Source organism: Nipponia nippon, unplaced genomic scaffold (assembly GCF_047370975.1).
Source record: "Nipponia nippon isolate SJK-2023a ecotype South Korea unplaced genomic scaffold, ASM4737097v1 scaffold_1, whole genome shotgun sequence".
NCBI lineage: Eukaryota > Metazoa > Chordata > Aves > Pelecaniformes > Threskiornithidae > Nipponia > Nipponia nippon.
Genome location: NW_028262290.1, coordinates 65,431,443 through 65,446,112, shown reverse-complemented (window position 1 = coordinate 65,446,112; position 14,670 = coordinate 65,431,443). Strand labels below are relative to the sequence as shown.

The 14,670-nt window shown below is 40.7% G+C and overlaps 1 protein-coding gene across 2 annotated transcripts; it reads right to left on the bottom strand.

The window, feature by feature from the left end:
* Positions 1 to 433: 433 nt before the first annotated feature.
* Positions 434 to 14,468, bottom strand: GALR1 (galanin receptor 1). Of its 2 annotated transcripts, XM_009471292.2 has the most exons (3): positions 13,615 to 14,468; positions 6,505 to 6,570; positions 434 to 3,182 (listed from the first exon to the last, which is right to left on the bottom strand). In XM_009471292.2, the coding sequence occupies exons 1-3, from the start codon at positions 14,317 to 14,319 to the stop codon at positions 2,865 to 2,867; spliced, it is 1,089 nt and encodes a 362-aa protein (XP_009469567.2). In that variant the 5' UTR covers positions 14,320 to 14,468; the 3' UTR covers positions 434 to 2,864. The 2 variants fall into 2 exon arrangements, with proteins under 2 accessions (XP_009469567.2, XP_087592659.1); XM_087736533.1 differs by lacking the exon at positions 6,505 to 6,570.
* Positions 14,469 to 14,670: the final 202 nt, after the last annotated feature.

The window sequence follows — 14,670 nt, the reverse complement described above, 5'->3', positions numbered from 1 at the left end:
CCTCCACGTCAGAGCTGAGTATGTCAAAGTGATGCTAGAGACATTGATCGACAACAGCGTGTTTTAGGCAGGAAACTGAGCTTTGGCGTGTCAGCTGCTTCGTAACATTGCTCTGAAAAGTGAGGTGGAAGCTTTACTGATACTCACCAGGAACCAGCTGGGGCCATTCTAAGTAGTTGTTAGTGCAGTCCCCCCCTGCTCCCTCATTCTTAAAATTTCAAACAGATGTAGCTTTTACCATCAAGCACCTGAGTTTAAAATTACATACAATTAAGAAAAAAAAAGCCTTTTCCAGATGAAACAATAAACTCAGCATGTTAACTTTATACAATTACATATTTACATTGTAGTTTTTTATTCAAAGTAATAAAATCACAAGCAATTTTTTAAAAGGGAAAAAACATAATTTTCAAAGCTGTAGAATGTCCTAAAATGCTATAAATTCAGCTGAAGTCTGACAGTGCTTTAATAATTTGAGTGAGTAGTGGGTAATGACAATCTGAAAACTCAAAGGTACTTCAACTTTGCTCTAGGCTGTGTTTCCTAATCTCAATCCTAACCCAGAAAAACAGGTAAACCCTTCTTCTCCAACTGAGTTTTTTTCCATATATTTTGTGTTCCTAGCAATACCATCAACCTGTCTCTTCATGTGAAAGAATGGACACAAACACTATGCATGCAACAGCATGTCTTCAGTATTTTTTTACTGATTCCAAGCAGACAATACTGACACATAAACGTAGACATTTTCATGTGAACTAACCTTCCAGAGTTGATGTGGTTCTACCACTCTGAACTTTTTTTTAAAGCAAGTTTGTGGAGAAAAGGGAATCTGACAGAGCATCTGGCCAACACTACTTAGCATCTTCAAAGACCCAGACAAGGGTGCAGGACTCTCTCAGCAAGTTTGCACATGATACCAAACCCGGGGAAGTGGTAGACATGCTGGAGAGCAGGGCTACCTTTCAGACGGCCCTTGATAAGCCGGAACAATGGAAGTAACAGCTATCAAATGCATGAAGTTCAACAAAGCCAAAAGCAAAGTCCTGAAACTTGGACTGGGACTCAGTCCAATTCTGCAGAAAAGGACACGAGAGTGCTTGTAAAGCAGAAGTTATAAATATGAGTCAGCAGTGTACCCTTGCAGCAATAAATTACTATAATACTGGGCTGTATTAGCAAGAATCAGCCAACGGGTCAAGGGAAGCAATTAGTCTACTCAATGCTCATGAGGCCACATCCGGAACACACTGTTCAGTTTTGAACACTCCAGTTCATGAGATGGATGGATATGCTGGAGGAAGGCCACTAATCTGGCCAGGGAGTTGGAGCACAACAGATGAGGAGAGACTGAGAGTGTCGCACTGTTTCAGAAGTGAAGGCTGGGGGAAAATTTAACTGCCATCTTAACTTACATATGAGTGAGTTAGAGAGAAGACTTAAGTACACAGCAAAAGGACAGAAGGCAATGGTCACGAGCTACAGCAAGGGAAATCCCAACTAGGGATAAGAAAAAATATTTTAGTGAGGGTGATTAGGCACTGGCACAGGTTGTCAAAAAAAACCCTGTTGTATCACCATCCTTAGAAATTTTCAGATCTTGCCTAGACAAGGAAGTGATCCAGCTCTGACGGTAGCCCTGCCTTCAGAGGTTGTCTGGAGGTCCTTTCAACTTAATTTACTCTATGAGTCTATGACCATTAATGAAAAAGTTAAAAGCATATCTTACTCTAGCTAACTATAATGTTTTCAAAGGACTGAGTGCCCTTCCACTATTTCTTTAGTGGCTTACCACTTAAAGACATATTAAGTACTTTTATAAAGTTGCTGAAACTACTCATCTTATTTAAGAATTTGCAGAATTGGAGATTTACCTTATATACTTTGTATTGATCTAAATGCATTCTTCTGAATTTTTCCAGTTTAGAGCTGCATGGTATCAAGCCTCTCCTGCAACTTTAAAGGGAATGCTATTTTTAAACGCTTAAACGTTGGCCAGAGTTACTTTATGGAACATAATATTTTAAAACATATGTATATATTACACATTTAAAACTGTATCTCCATCTCAAAATCTATAAAGTTAACAAAACATACACACACACGCACATGCAACACATGAAGAAAAGCTTCCCTCAGACAGACACAAATCCTCATTTTGGTACAACTACATACAGGCCATAAACAAAACCTTATACAGCGTACACAAAAGTTCTGTGTATACAGTAAGGCAGGCATATGAAGTGGAAAAAAGTCCATCATTACTTAGTATGTTACATTAAAAAGACAGCTAAACAGATAAAATTAGCATTTACTCTCTAAAGCAATTGCCTCAAGTTGTACATGGGTTATTTCAGCTCCGAATCAGAGCCCATCTTTACTTTAAAAAGAGAAAAGGCATTGTCAATACAATCTGATGAGAGAGCAAAAGTTTTTCTCTCTGAAATCATAGTACTACGGTCTTTATTATCTGTAACACAGAAAATTTAGCCATCTCTTCACTTTGATGGAGTAAGATGTCAGAAAGTTACTTGTCCATATCAACATTTCCTTCTTGTATATTTGAACGTTTACACACCGTATACTTAGTGAGTAAGAATACAGACATATGACCTCCAACATTTTTTTCTCAAGTATCTTTTAAAGGTCCCAGAGCTTCATTTGACAAAGCTATCTAAGATGCAAAGGATCAGCCCAGTTTTCTTTCATACCAGTTTCACAAACTTTTGCTACAAATGCAACTTCAGTACATTAAATACCAATTAGCTTTATCAAGATAAACCCAGGATAAAGCTCATTGTGCTTTGTTTTCTAGGTGTTTAGTTCACACAAATGAAGAGCAAACATACAGGACTTTCCAAAGTTCACACGTGTGTACAGTTGGTAGATGGCGGTGTATCTATCCGACTTTTATTTTCCTTAGCGTCATTCAGAGGTGACTCGTTACCTATCTGGCATTTGAAGACTTGTTTGTAGGCCTTCCTAAAATTTTCAGAGAGAAATGCGTATATAATCGGGTTCACAGAAGAATTGCTGTAAGCCAGGCAGTGTGCAGTTACTCTGAAGAGAAAGGAGGCTTGAGTCAGTGGGAAGACTCCAAATTCAGCCCAGAGATGAATCACGTGATGCGGCAGCCAGGAGATGCCAAAAACCACTACCACCACCAACACAGTCTGTGCTGTCTGAGACAGGGAAAGGAAAACACAGATGTCTGATGAGCAGTTGAAGAATCAGTTTTAAAACCACTTCAAAACCATTATTTGGGGGAAAAAAAGGTACACTGAGAGGGAACACACTTTGGAATATTTCTTAGCGATTTTACTCCATTACCTATATGGGCTTTATTTTGCATAGTGAACTACTGCGAGGAGAACCTTAGCCTTGAAAACACCACAGTAAAAGGCAAATGTACAACTGTGCTCGAAGGTGAAGAATAATGTTCCTGATTCCCTACACAAAAGCCTAGCCTTTTCTGAGGTGGACATAAGCTTGATGTAAAATAATGATAACATGGGTCTTTGGGAAATTTCATCCAGATATAATGATCTATATTTTAGTACACTACACAAGGATTTCTGATCAAAATTTCAGGAGAGGTCTACTACACATGAAGGCAGCTAGTAGAAGATCTTAGAACAGTCAGACGAACACTTTGCTCAAGTGCCTACGAAAGGAGCAGGGTCTTTTTTGAAAGTCTCTACTTTAAACATAAAATTTCCACAGAGACAGTCATACAACATTCTGGGATACAACTAGGGAAAAAAAGAGAAAAGTAAGGAGCTTGAAATCTCTGGTGATTGCACATTGTCAAAACCAATCTGGAAATTAAAGCTCACCACCAAACACTGAATTCAGAAAAATGGAAAACAAAATATCCTCAGTGCTGTGTCCTGACTCCACTTTCATTATTTATGAGAGGAAGGGCCATCAAGTTCATTAGATCCATCCAGACACCTACAGTATCAGTCAGTACAGCCCTCTCAGGTGCCGAAGGTATTCTGCCAGGGCACAGTAGAGTTTGACTGTCAATGTTTTCTTTAGCTTTCCCTTACTTCAGAAACAGCAGTTAGTGCTTGCAGTTGCTCAACTAATTAGTATCTGCTCCTCTAACAAGTACCTCTTTAAATCACTCTCCCAATAAAAGTGTAATATTAATTCCAAAGCATATTATATTATGGACCATTATAATTACTATATTAACACTTTACAACATAATTTTTCAGATAACTTAGGCTCTTCTTCACAGGCAAAACTAATCCAGTGGCCACACAGTGATAAATAATGCAACACAGAGAATACCTAGACTTTTTGCTAGTTTATTGAACTTGGTCTATACTTCTTGAATTGATTAATGCTCGGTCATAATTTAGACTGACCTACCTAATCACAGCATAACTTACAGAAACTTACAGAAAAAAAGGTTTGATTTCTGTGGCAACAGGCCAAAGTAACTTGACACATACTGTTGTTGGTTAGCAAAATCTCACAATAGAAGCCAAAGGACATCATATCTGTAGCAAATACAATTTGTTTAGTCTCCAGGATTCATCCGTTTTCACAAGCCATTCCTCTACTTAGCCCTATGGAGTTTAAGTCAGTTGCCACTAACAAACAGCCACACAAAAGTTTTCTCTTTCTGGTCTCATCAGGAGAATATCTGCTAACAAGGAAGTATAAATTAAGAGCAGGCCATTCTCTGATCCCTTCAATGTCTTAATATTCCAACTGAAAACAGATTGCCTGGATACCACATGCACCATTATTTGAAAAGAAGATATTACTTCAGTTTGTTCAAAATTCTAAAAAAAAATTACACGAGGAAAATCACTGACTTTCAATTGACTGTGCAGATGCACCTGAAAGCAGAGGTTGACCATATGTCTCTTGTAACTACTTTAAGTAAAATATTTCATATCTGCAGAATAAGTAATTTTGCATTAGGAAACCTCGCAACATCTGGTTTATCCCATTATTCCTCCTAAGCTTAACTTCAGAGCTTACCGTTCCAAAATTATCACTATGCCTTGCAACCAAGGTAACACTAAAAGGCAGCTTTTGTTTACCTAATGGGAGCTTGCTTAGGGTTTCTCTTTAGCAAATAAAAACCACCTGAAATACATGATGTTAATATCAATGCTTTGTAACCAAAAAGCACAAAAAATAGCATTTAGGCACATTCATATTTTTCATTAACTTTTTTCCACACATATAGCAAATTAATTTTAAGATTCTGCTACTGAAATTTTCATAAAGGTTTGAATAAAGCTAGAAATTTATAATTAAGCCTGAAATGCATTCTTAACAAAACAGCAGAAGGAAAAGAAGAAAGATACAGTAACCAGAGAGAGACAGCACACTAGTGAAAACAGAGTTGCTTTGGAAAAGGTGAGTTAGGCCTTAGGATCAGAAACTTAGTTTCTAAGGCAAAAAAAAAATGTTTGGGGCTGGTTTTTTTTTTGGTTTTTTTTTTTTGTGCTTTGGTTACCAAACCTTCATATGTCCAAGCAGTCTTGGGCATATCTGTAACGCTTTTCCCTGAAGCTATGAAAGCTAGTTCCTAGCCAGATCTGATTTTCACTTGCAATTTTTAAGAGTTAGTGTTTAGAGAAAATGCACAGATATTTCCAGTTTGAGAATAAATTAGGTAAGAGTAGAGATGGTAATGTACAGAACACCTTTGAAAACTACACTTTCGGCCTTGACAACATTAAGTGCAAAAGTATATACGTTAAGCATTTTACGGAATCGGGGCCACAATGCTTTTAATTCTAGGAATTAAAATCTATTGACTAGGATATTTTTCAAAAAAATAGAGAATGCATAAATAATAGATTACTTATTCCCTGTTGAGCCCATGTATAGCTCATTTACATTGCAGACAGTCTGCATGCCCATATGGTAACAGTGATCAGATCAAATGAAGAGCTCTAGCCTAAGGGGTTTTTCTGACTCCACATTCATAAACTGAGAAGTTAGTCAAATGATTACTGTGGTCAAATCTGCTCAAAAATCACAACCATATTATATTAACTGACAAATTCAAAATATAAACACATCTTTCAAATATTGTTCTAAATCGCAAAGCTTATATTCTTCTTTAAAGGCCTTTCATGATTCTACTTGTAACCAGTGTATCACTTAAGTCTTGAACATAAGAGGGAAAAAAAAAAAAAAGGTTTACAAGTTAGGGAAAAATACCTGTGAGGCAAAAAAACCCCATTTAATATTAGACATGGGTTGTCTCTCCATGTCTAAATTTCAGCTGCTCTGAAGTTCAAAATATGGGGATGTCAGGTAATGGCTTGATGCACTGCAATGGAAAACTTGGATCAGAAAAGATTCCAATCCTGCTAAGTTCAGAGAGACGCTGAATACGTCATTAAATACTTCATTTCAATTCCTTCTCTCTATTACATCTTTGGCAACAAGCAATATAATACCAAATTAGCTTAGCCATAAAACTAAAATGTAAACAAATAGATATTGGTAATGAAAGCAATCTACCTTTTTCTTGGACGCTTCTGACTTCTTTGACATGTTTCTCAACTTTTTATGCAGATGATTAAGAACCTGAAAAGATTAATTTGCATCTTGTATTTCACCATTTTCTAAAATTCAAATCCACATATTTTAGAGTATGCTCTCCAGTACTGCATGAGTCGCTTACAAACATCACAGATCCAATCTACACATTTCAAAAGTACACAGTATAAAATCCAAAGGAATTACATATTTGCATCTGTGTGAATCAACAAATATAAAGCCGACCACAAATGAATTCTTACATAAAAATTCAGATGTATTACATAACAAACACATATTACAAATGAACAAGGCAACAAATGGAAACCTATCATGCACCTAGAATTAGGAATCATTCTTCTTCCACAAAAATGTCAATGCTTGTTAATTTAGAATGACCTTTACTGCATGTAACATAAAAAGTGTACGTTTTGAGTCAGAGCTTTTCTGAGTCACCTTCATAATTTGCTTTCTTCAGATGGATGTTTAGTTAATATAATCAGGATGATGGCGCTATTTGATCTTCAAGAGAAGCCTAGGATTTCAAAAATAATTTATACTAAACTGTATTTCACATGAGGCATGACCTTTATCAACAATTTGATGATACTTGTCATGTACCTTTCACAAGTAATTTTTAAAAATATGTCTCAAAAAGGCTCATCATCCAAGAGCAGCATCCAAATTCTAACATAATGATTTACATGTAAGACTTTGGATAGTGGATGCAGAGAGACGCCCTACTTTATCTGCAGTCATTATTAACTGAATCTAATATATTCATGGGGCATGACTTGTAGGCATGAGGGGCAGGGAATATGCTCTTCAGCTGAATGTGTTTAACAAGTTGTAAACCATACAGAATTAAAAAGAGGAGATGCTTAATTAAACTCGAGGGTTTAATTAAAATATGGTAAGAGGAATTTTTTAAAGTGAGTGTCAGAATGTAGAGCTCAGTTAGATGATGATGATGTTAGGTTGCACTGTATATAGCTCTAAGATGAACTGAGAACAATTTAATAGGTAAGATCATCCAGAATTAAAAGGATTTTTTTTTTTTTAAGGAATATAACACTAAATTTTAGGGCTTATAAGGAGACTTCTTGAGGTGGGGAAAAGGGTATAAATTCAAATTCTCTTATACGATCTGGGGACGTTTTCTCTGTTTTCTTTGGGATGCATGGATAACCACTACCAGGACAGACACCAGACAGGATGACCCATAGACTTGATCCCACTCTGACATGTGAGTCTTAGAAACATAAATAATTAATTAAAAGAAATAAGACGGTATTTGTGAATAACCATAGCTCATCAGAGGATTCCACTTTTTAAGTATCTACTCTTAGCTACCAGTGAACCACAACAATAAACATAAAAATTACTTGCAACCACTTAACATTGGAAGCACAGTTCATTTGTGCTTATCTGGGCACTAACATGTTTGTGCATGATAGACAGCCCTGCATGCTCTCCCTATTCTGAAACACTAGCCAGGTGGCTACCAAGGCTAACCTGAGCTCAGGAAAGGCAGGAGAAAAATAAATGGGTTTTCTCTGAGAAGGTCTGGTTTTGGCTTCAGCCCTTCTTCCTTCTCCAGGATGACTCAACTAGAAGGAAAGGACAAAAGAGTCCCTGAGGTCCAGCAGAAAACCAGGGAGATGATCCTCTGGCTCACACACTCTTTATGAGTGTGAAAAATGTGAAAAATGTGAAAACAACAAAAAAATCTAAAAGCAAAAAAGAGCATGGGAGAAATACAGTGAAGTTCACTTCCCATCACTGCTGCTTCACCTATTGTACCCCCTTCACATAACCTACAACGATGGGCTGTTTCTACTGGACCTTTGCAAATCCCATCACCTGCCACCCAGAGACTGTACTGTACTGTGATATTCCCTCACAGCCCAAAACTAAAGTCAGATAAACTCCTCCCAGAAATCAGAACTGCAAAATCTTCTTGTAAAGTTACAAACATTTTTTTCCTTTGTTCTGAAACTTTTAGCACAAATTTTTGCATTGCATCTCTCTCCAGTCCAATGAAAGATGCAGTAGACAAAGCTGTTAAATTGGATATTGGGAGCAAGGGGAGGTGCTGAAGATTTAGATGATAACCTTCCGATGAATCCTTCTCAACTTCCTCTCTTTCAGATTATATACATATTTCATAAAATAAATCTCTGCAGTGAAAACATGCTGGCTCTACGTGGTAATGTAACAGATGGTATGCAAACCAGCAGCAAGAGAAATAGGAGGAATTTAATTACCTATCAACAGCAGTGGAACAGCACTCAGAGACCTATACAGAACGCCGTGGAGGGATATTAAAAGCCATGTTTATGCAAAAACACTACAAGGCAAATTAAAGACACCTCTCCTCACTGCCCTGTTCAAATTATCTCTTCTCTGGGCCACTGAATAATCAATTGTTCCTCTTACAGCCACTGTCACTTCACCTGAATGAATAATAATTCTCCATGTGCCTCTCATTTTGACTCAGGTTATTTCTCTAAGGAAAGTCTTTCAAAATATCCACTAATAAATTTACACATGCATTTTTAACTCACAGAATGAAATACTCAACTTGCTAAAAAATAGGTCACAACCTTTTCCAATAAGATGTTACATTTTTAAAAAGTTCAGCTCTGTGGAAAAATTAACTCTTTACATGAAACTTTTCTAACTCCAGCTTTCATGTACCCATTGATCAGAGAGCATATTTGGCTCTCGGGGAAGGAATAGCTTTCCTTTTTTTTCTGGAGATGATGGTGGGATGCTGTGGGAAGTTATGCTTTTGTGAAAGAGGGTGTAAGGAGACTTGTAGGATCATAGAAGTATAAGAAGGTCCAGGCTGGTCCAGACTGTACTACCACAACTACCACTGATGGCATTTGGGAGGCCCTGGTTTTGCCTACAGACTATCCATTTCTTAATTTTTTCTTTTGCAGTTGTTTCAGGGACTACCTCCAGATGGTTTGAGGGTCCAGGCTGAGGGACTATGACCAAATCAAATTGAAAAAGGGATTTTTCCAATAAGGGAGAGAGTAAAAAATTGCTTAAACTATCTGTGCCTATTCGTTTATGTCTACCAAACAACATGAAAGTTTGACATCTACACTTGTTGCAAAGCATATTTTCCTGTCTGGCTGCCTATAACCATTCCACTGACTACAGCTTCAGTATCAGTCACTGAAAATCATGCAGCAGGAAAGCCTGCCCAAGGTCATTACCTAATAAGAATGAACTGCTTGTTTAACAGAGCCATCATGCGAGCATTGCATTCTGAACCATATTTTATAGTATGAACCAGATTTAAATTTGAGTGCCATTGCCCGCAATCCATTTTTTAAAGTAATGCTGCTACTTCTATTGTCACAACAGATACTTCACCCTCTTTCGTTTAATCGTGTGTCGGTAAAGTATCATACCCTTTATTTTTTCTTTTCAGTGTAGTTTAATAAAGTTTTCCCTCGCCGCTCAGCAAAATTTAAGATATAATATCTTAAGCCAAGAACCATATAAGCTTAGATTTTATGTCAAGGCTCCTGCTTTTTATGGCTTACTTTTAACCAAGTCTATAAATCATACATGTCTTCCATGAATTCAGAATGTTCAGAATGATAGATAATAATGGAAACATTCTTAAGGCAAGAAACATTTTTTTAAAAAAATGCTTTTAACATTATACATCTATAAAAGGAAAAGTTTGCTGATGATTTTAGGTGTCCAACCTAAAGGTTTGATTGAAGGAGGTCTGACTTTCAAGGACTGAAGCCTCATAATTGGGTACTCAAAAGCAGAGGCACCCAAAATCAGTTGTCACATTGCACTACCCCGGCAGATGTCAACTGTTAGAAGCTCACTGGGAATCATTTATCACTTTGCCCTTTAAGAACGCATTAGTGAGGAAACGTTGTAGCAATGTTACAAAACACATACAAAAAGTCAGTTATAAAAAAATATGATAAGTAATATGATAAGCAATAAGAAACTAAGAATACAGGCTGTCTAGAAGTATGTAGCACTGTAACTCAACTAATAACTATATATTCACGGCTCCTATGGCTGCAGTAGTAAGCTCCTTTCTTAGAGTAGTTCTGTGATTCAACAAAAGCTGGTTTCCTATGGATTTGTGATTTCTTGACGGCGTGTTCCCAAAAAGACGTGTCGCCTCCATAAGTAGAAGCTACAAAAGACCTCTTCCCCCATGGCTTGTCTGATGTTTAACAGCTGAGTGCAAACTGACTCCCTAAAGGAGAGAGAAGACGGAGACTCTCCACCTTCTTCATTGACTCCTGTTTTCACAAAACTAGGGAAATATCATTCCTTCTGATATTTTCGCTCCTCTATCAAATTTGGTTGAAACTGGCCCAAAGTTATTTGTGGGAGAGAGGAAACGGGTAGCTGTACGCACAGGGGACAGAGCACGATCTCATAAATCTCTGCCTTAAGAGCACATCACCTGAGATTTCCAGTTCTGATTTTGTGGGAGGACGTTGTTTCCAAATACCTAGCACTATTTCAGCACTTCCGTAGGTTGTAACAGTCTTGCTGTCCACTGGGGAAAATACACATCTCCCCTAACGTAATTTAAGAAAGAGTGAGAGAGAGAGAAAGAACACCCTATTAGGATGCCTAAAAAATGAGACTTTCAAAACTGAAAGTTCCAATTGCAATTTGCTTATAAGAGAAACAGAACTGCCTTAAAGGAGTCTGGAAAAGGCAATATATTCAAATAGAGAAATGAATCTCCTTTGTCTTAATTTACTGTATCAGAAGATTGTGTTATTTAGCTCATCCACAGTTCATGAAAATCAGCAAAGTCCATAACAAACTACTGCCTTTATTTTTATAATATTTCTGAGGCTACTACACAGCAGCGATCCTCTAACCCTGTGTGCATTCAGAAGCCAAAACACTTGTTGTACTTCATAGGGCTCTAGTGACATCAATAAAAGCTTGCAGTGACCACTCTGCCGGAGACCTGTGAGAGTAGCAACGGCTTTGATGAATCCAAAACTTCAGCTCTGATTTTCAACTCCTATCATCCTTAATTTCTCCTCACTCTGCCCCACGTGCCAAAATATTGCAGCTGGAGATTTGCCAGTGGCCTCTAATGAGGGCAGGAAAGAGCCTTGATGCTGCAGGGCACAAATACCTCGAATAGCCTTGTACAAGTCACGGCATTTTTCAGCTTCATTGACACTGATGGGAATGCCACGTATCTCCTAGGTGTCTCCTAGAACTCATCCCTTCAGGTTGGGTCCTCCAGCCTGACACCATGGCAAGCAGCATCGTACATACAGGCTCAAAATACATCACCAAGCAAGAGTGAGATCCCAGCTTTGGCAATAATTTAAGCACGAGATTTTAGTTGTAACTTGGAGTGGCCTTGGTTTTATTAACTTGTTCTGGGCATGCATTTCACATAGAGCTGTTTTGTTGTTTGCAGTTTTGTTTTTTGTTTTTTTTTTTTTAAACGACATATTCATACTAATATTGAGATACCTACTTCCGTAGTGGTGCTTTGTAACAACATAGTGTGTTATATTTACTATGCTTATATTTTGTTTAAGCATATTTCCTTCCCCCCCCCCACTATGCAGGACTGTTATAATTTTGAAAGACTTGTTTTCAATCTTCTGTCATATAATTAGGCTTTGAAGGCTGGTACTTTATACTGAAACTGAAGATGCTTTGGCTTTGAAAAACACAAGTAAGAACTCTTAATAGCCGAAAAGCTCCCTCTGCACACATTTGGTAACAGTCTCCCTGAAATATGTAATGCTTTCTTAAAACTCTGATGAGCTATGGCTACAGCAAGTTTCATCCCTCTCACAGCTCAGTCATATTCACCACTGTAGATGAAATACCAGTGTATTCACCCAGGGAAAACAGAATTCAGTTTATATATGAAAACATGTATTTCTTCTCCATTTGCCAGGTCGGACTTGTTTCATTACAGGCAGTAATTTAGAAATTTTGTCGTTCGAGTTCTGCGTAACTCAGTTTTAGCAGAGTTGGATGCCATTCTGTCCTTAATTGGCACATCACAATTAAGCTGATGTAATACATATAAAACTGAACAGAATATAAAATTATCTGTTCGAATTGAATACATCAATTACATCTGTTTAACTTGTCAGTTAAAGAACTGACTTCTCGACACTTAGGCAGTCCTTATTTGCAAGAGCAGACCTATCCTCTCAAAGGTAAATTACCACCTAAAGAGAAATCCTGCTACTGAAGGTCGCTGGCACAGCAACAGGAGGATCTCTGCCTAACTCAGCAGGCAGCGGCCGGTGCTCCAGACCCTGTCCAGCAGCAAGCGGTGGACCCTACGCTGAAGGCTGCAATTAATATTCACAGAAAAATGTGACAATTTGCCTGAGCAGAAAAGTCCTTAAGTACCATTATTCAGGCACCCTTACTTATTGCTTTTTCCTACCCGGGTCCTCCGGCGCTGCTGCCTAGCACCACCTGCCCTTGCTGAAGTCAAAGGTAAATCTCCCCTCCGCTTCCACTGGCCAAGAGAGAGCTCACGGGAACCAGGCAGCACGATGCACCTTTTGCTCTTAACATGTTAGCTAGATCAGACCAAACTGGTGGATTTGTGTCATTTTTAAGTGCACTGCATGTTAAAGAACTGCAATTCCTTCGTCTGAAGCCTGAACAACTTGTTGTTTTGTTGTACTTTCTTTGAGTTAAACTCCTCATACAGCACTGCAGGAAAATAGGAGAGTTGTGTTGACAGAGAAAGCAGCAGAGCACTGGGGCTTCTCAAGCACTTTGCAACAAGGAAATCTGGCAGAGGGGACCCCAGTAATTGCCGGAACAAACCTCCCTCCCCACCCCGTGCAATCCCTGCCCTCATCTGTCTGTGCCACACACACACGTGTCCCCCCCAGTCATTCCTTGCGTGTAAAACCTGCCCTCTCCCTTTGTACCACCAACTCACCCCTGCGCCACTGCCTCCCGACAGCGCCATGTCCCTCCACGTGCCCAGGGATGTCCCCACAGCTCAAGGACACCCTCCACCATTGTCCCCCCCATGCCTTTTACATACCCTTCACCACACCCGCTTTGCCCCACCTTGGCATAGCAGAAGGAGATGAGCAGCAGCGGGAGCAGGTAGCCAAAGACAAACGTGCAAACCACGTAGACCTTCTTGTGGCGTGGGTTGGGCCAGTGCTCCCAGCAAAAGGTCTGGTTGCTGGCCTCGCGGTGGAAGAGGCGCTGGTGGTGAGCCACCGGTGAGGCCATGGCAAAGGAGAGCGCCCAGATGAGCCCCACGCCCAGCAGCGCGTTGCGGGAAACACGCAAGGCTGAGGAGCGTCGGGAGTGCACGATGGCCACGTAGCGGTCCACCGACATGGCCGAGAGCGTGAAGATGCTCACCAGCATGGAGACGGTGAAGAAGTAGTGGATGAACTTGCAGATGAAGGCGCCCAGCACCCAGGTGGGGAGCATGTAGACCGTGGACTGGAAAGGGATGCAGAAAAGCAGGTAGGCCAGGTCGGCGATGCTCAGGTTGAGGATGAAGATGTTGGTGGTGCTGCGGCGCTTGCCTGGCTTGCTCCTCGCCAGCACCGTGATCACCAGCGAGTTGCCCAGCACCCCCAGGGTGAAGATCAAGCCGAAGACGATCAAGGTGATGAAGTTGTCGATGCCGATGCCGAAGAGGGGCTTCCCCTCCGCCTCCGGCAGCCCGGAGAGGTTGAACTCCCCGCGGGGCGGCTCTGCCCCAGCTCGGGACCGGTTGAGGGGCTCCGCCGCCGCCGGCTCCCCCGCCTCCATCCTCCCCCTCGCACGCCGGGCAAAGTTTCCGCGGGCGGAAAGCGGAGCCGCCGCTCCCCGGCACCGCGGCGAGCCAGGGGCGGCCGCCCCCCGCCAGCGCCGGGCGGCGGCGGGGAGAGAAGGAGGGAGAGAGGGAAGGAGGGAGGGAAGGCAACGGCAGCCCGGCCGCCCCCCGGCAGGCAGCGCCCTCCGCCCGGCTGCCCGCCGCCCCCGCCTCCTCCTCCTCCTCCTCCGCCGCCGCCGCCGCCGCCGAAGGAGGCGCCCGGCCGCGCCCGCGCAACCTTCGCTGCTCCCGCGCCCGCCCCGCGCCGCCCGCCCGCTGGGCCGGGAGACTGCGCTCCCCGGGGATGT

What these genes read in the sequence shown, in the direction of transcription:
- GALR1 (XM_009471292.2), bottom strand. Translation starts at nt 14,319, where the DNA reads ATGGAGGCGGGGGAGCCGGCGGCGGCGGAGCCCCTCAACCGGTCCCGA. An exon ending in TCTCCTTCTGCTATGCCAAG is followed by an intron (nt 6,571 to 13,614) that starts GTGGGGCAAAGC and finishes TAATCTTTTCAG; the next exon opens with GTTCTTAATCATCTGCATAA. An exon ending in CAGAAGCGTCCAAGAAAAAG is followed by an intron (nt 3,183 to 6,504) that starts GTAGATTGCTTT and finishes TCCCTGTCTCAG; the next exon opens with ACAGCACAGACTGTGTTGGT.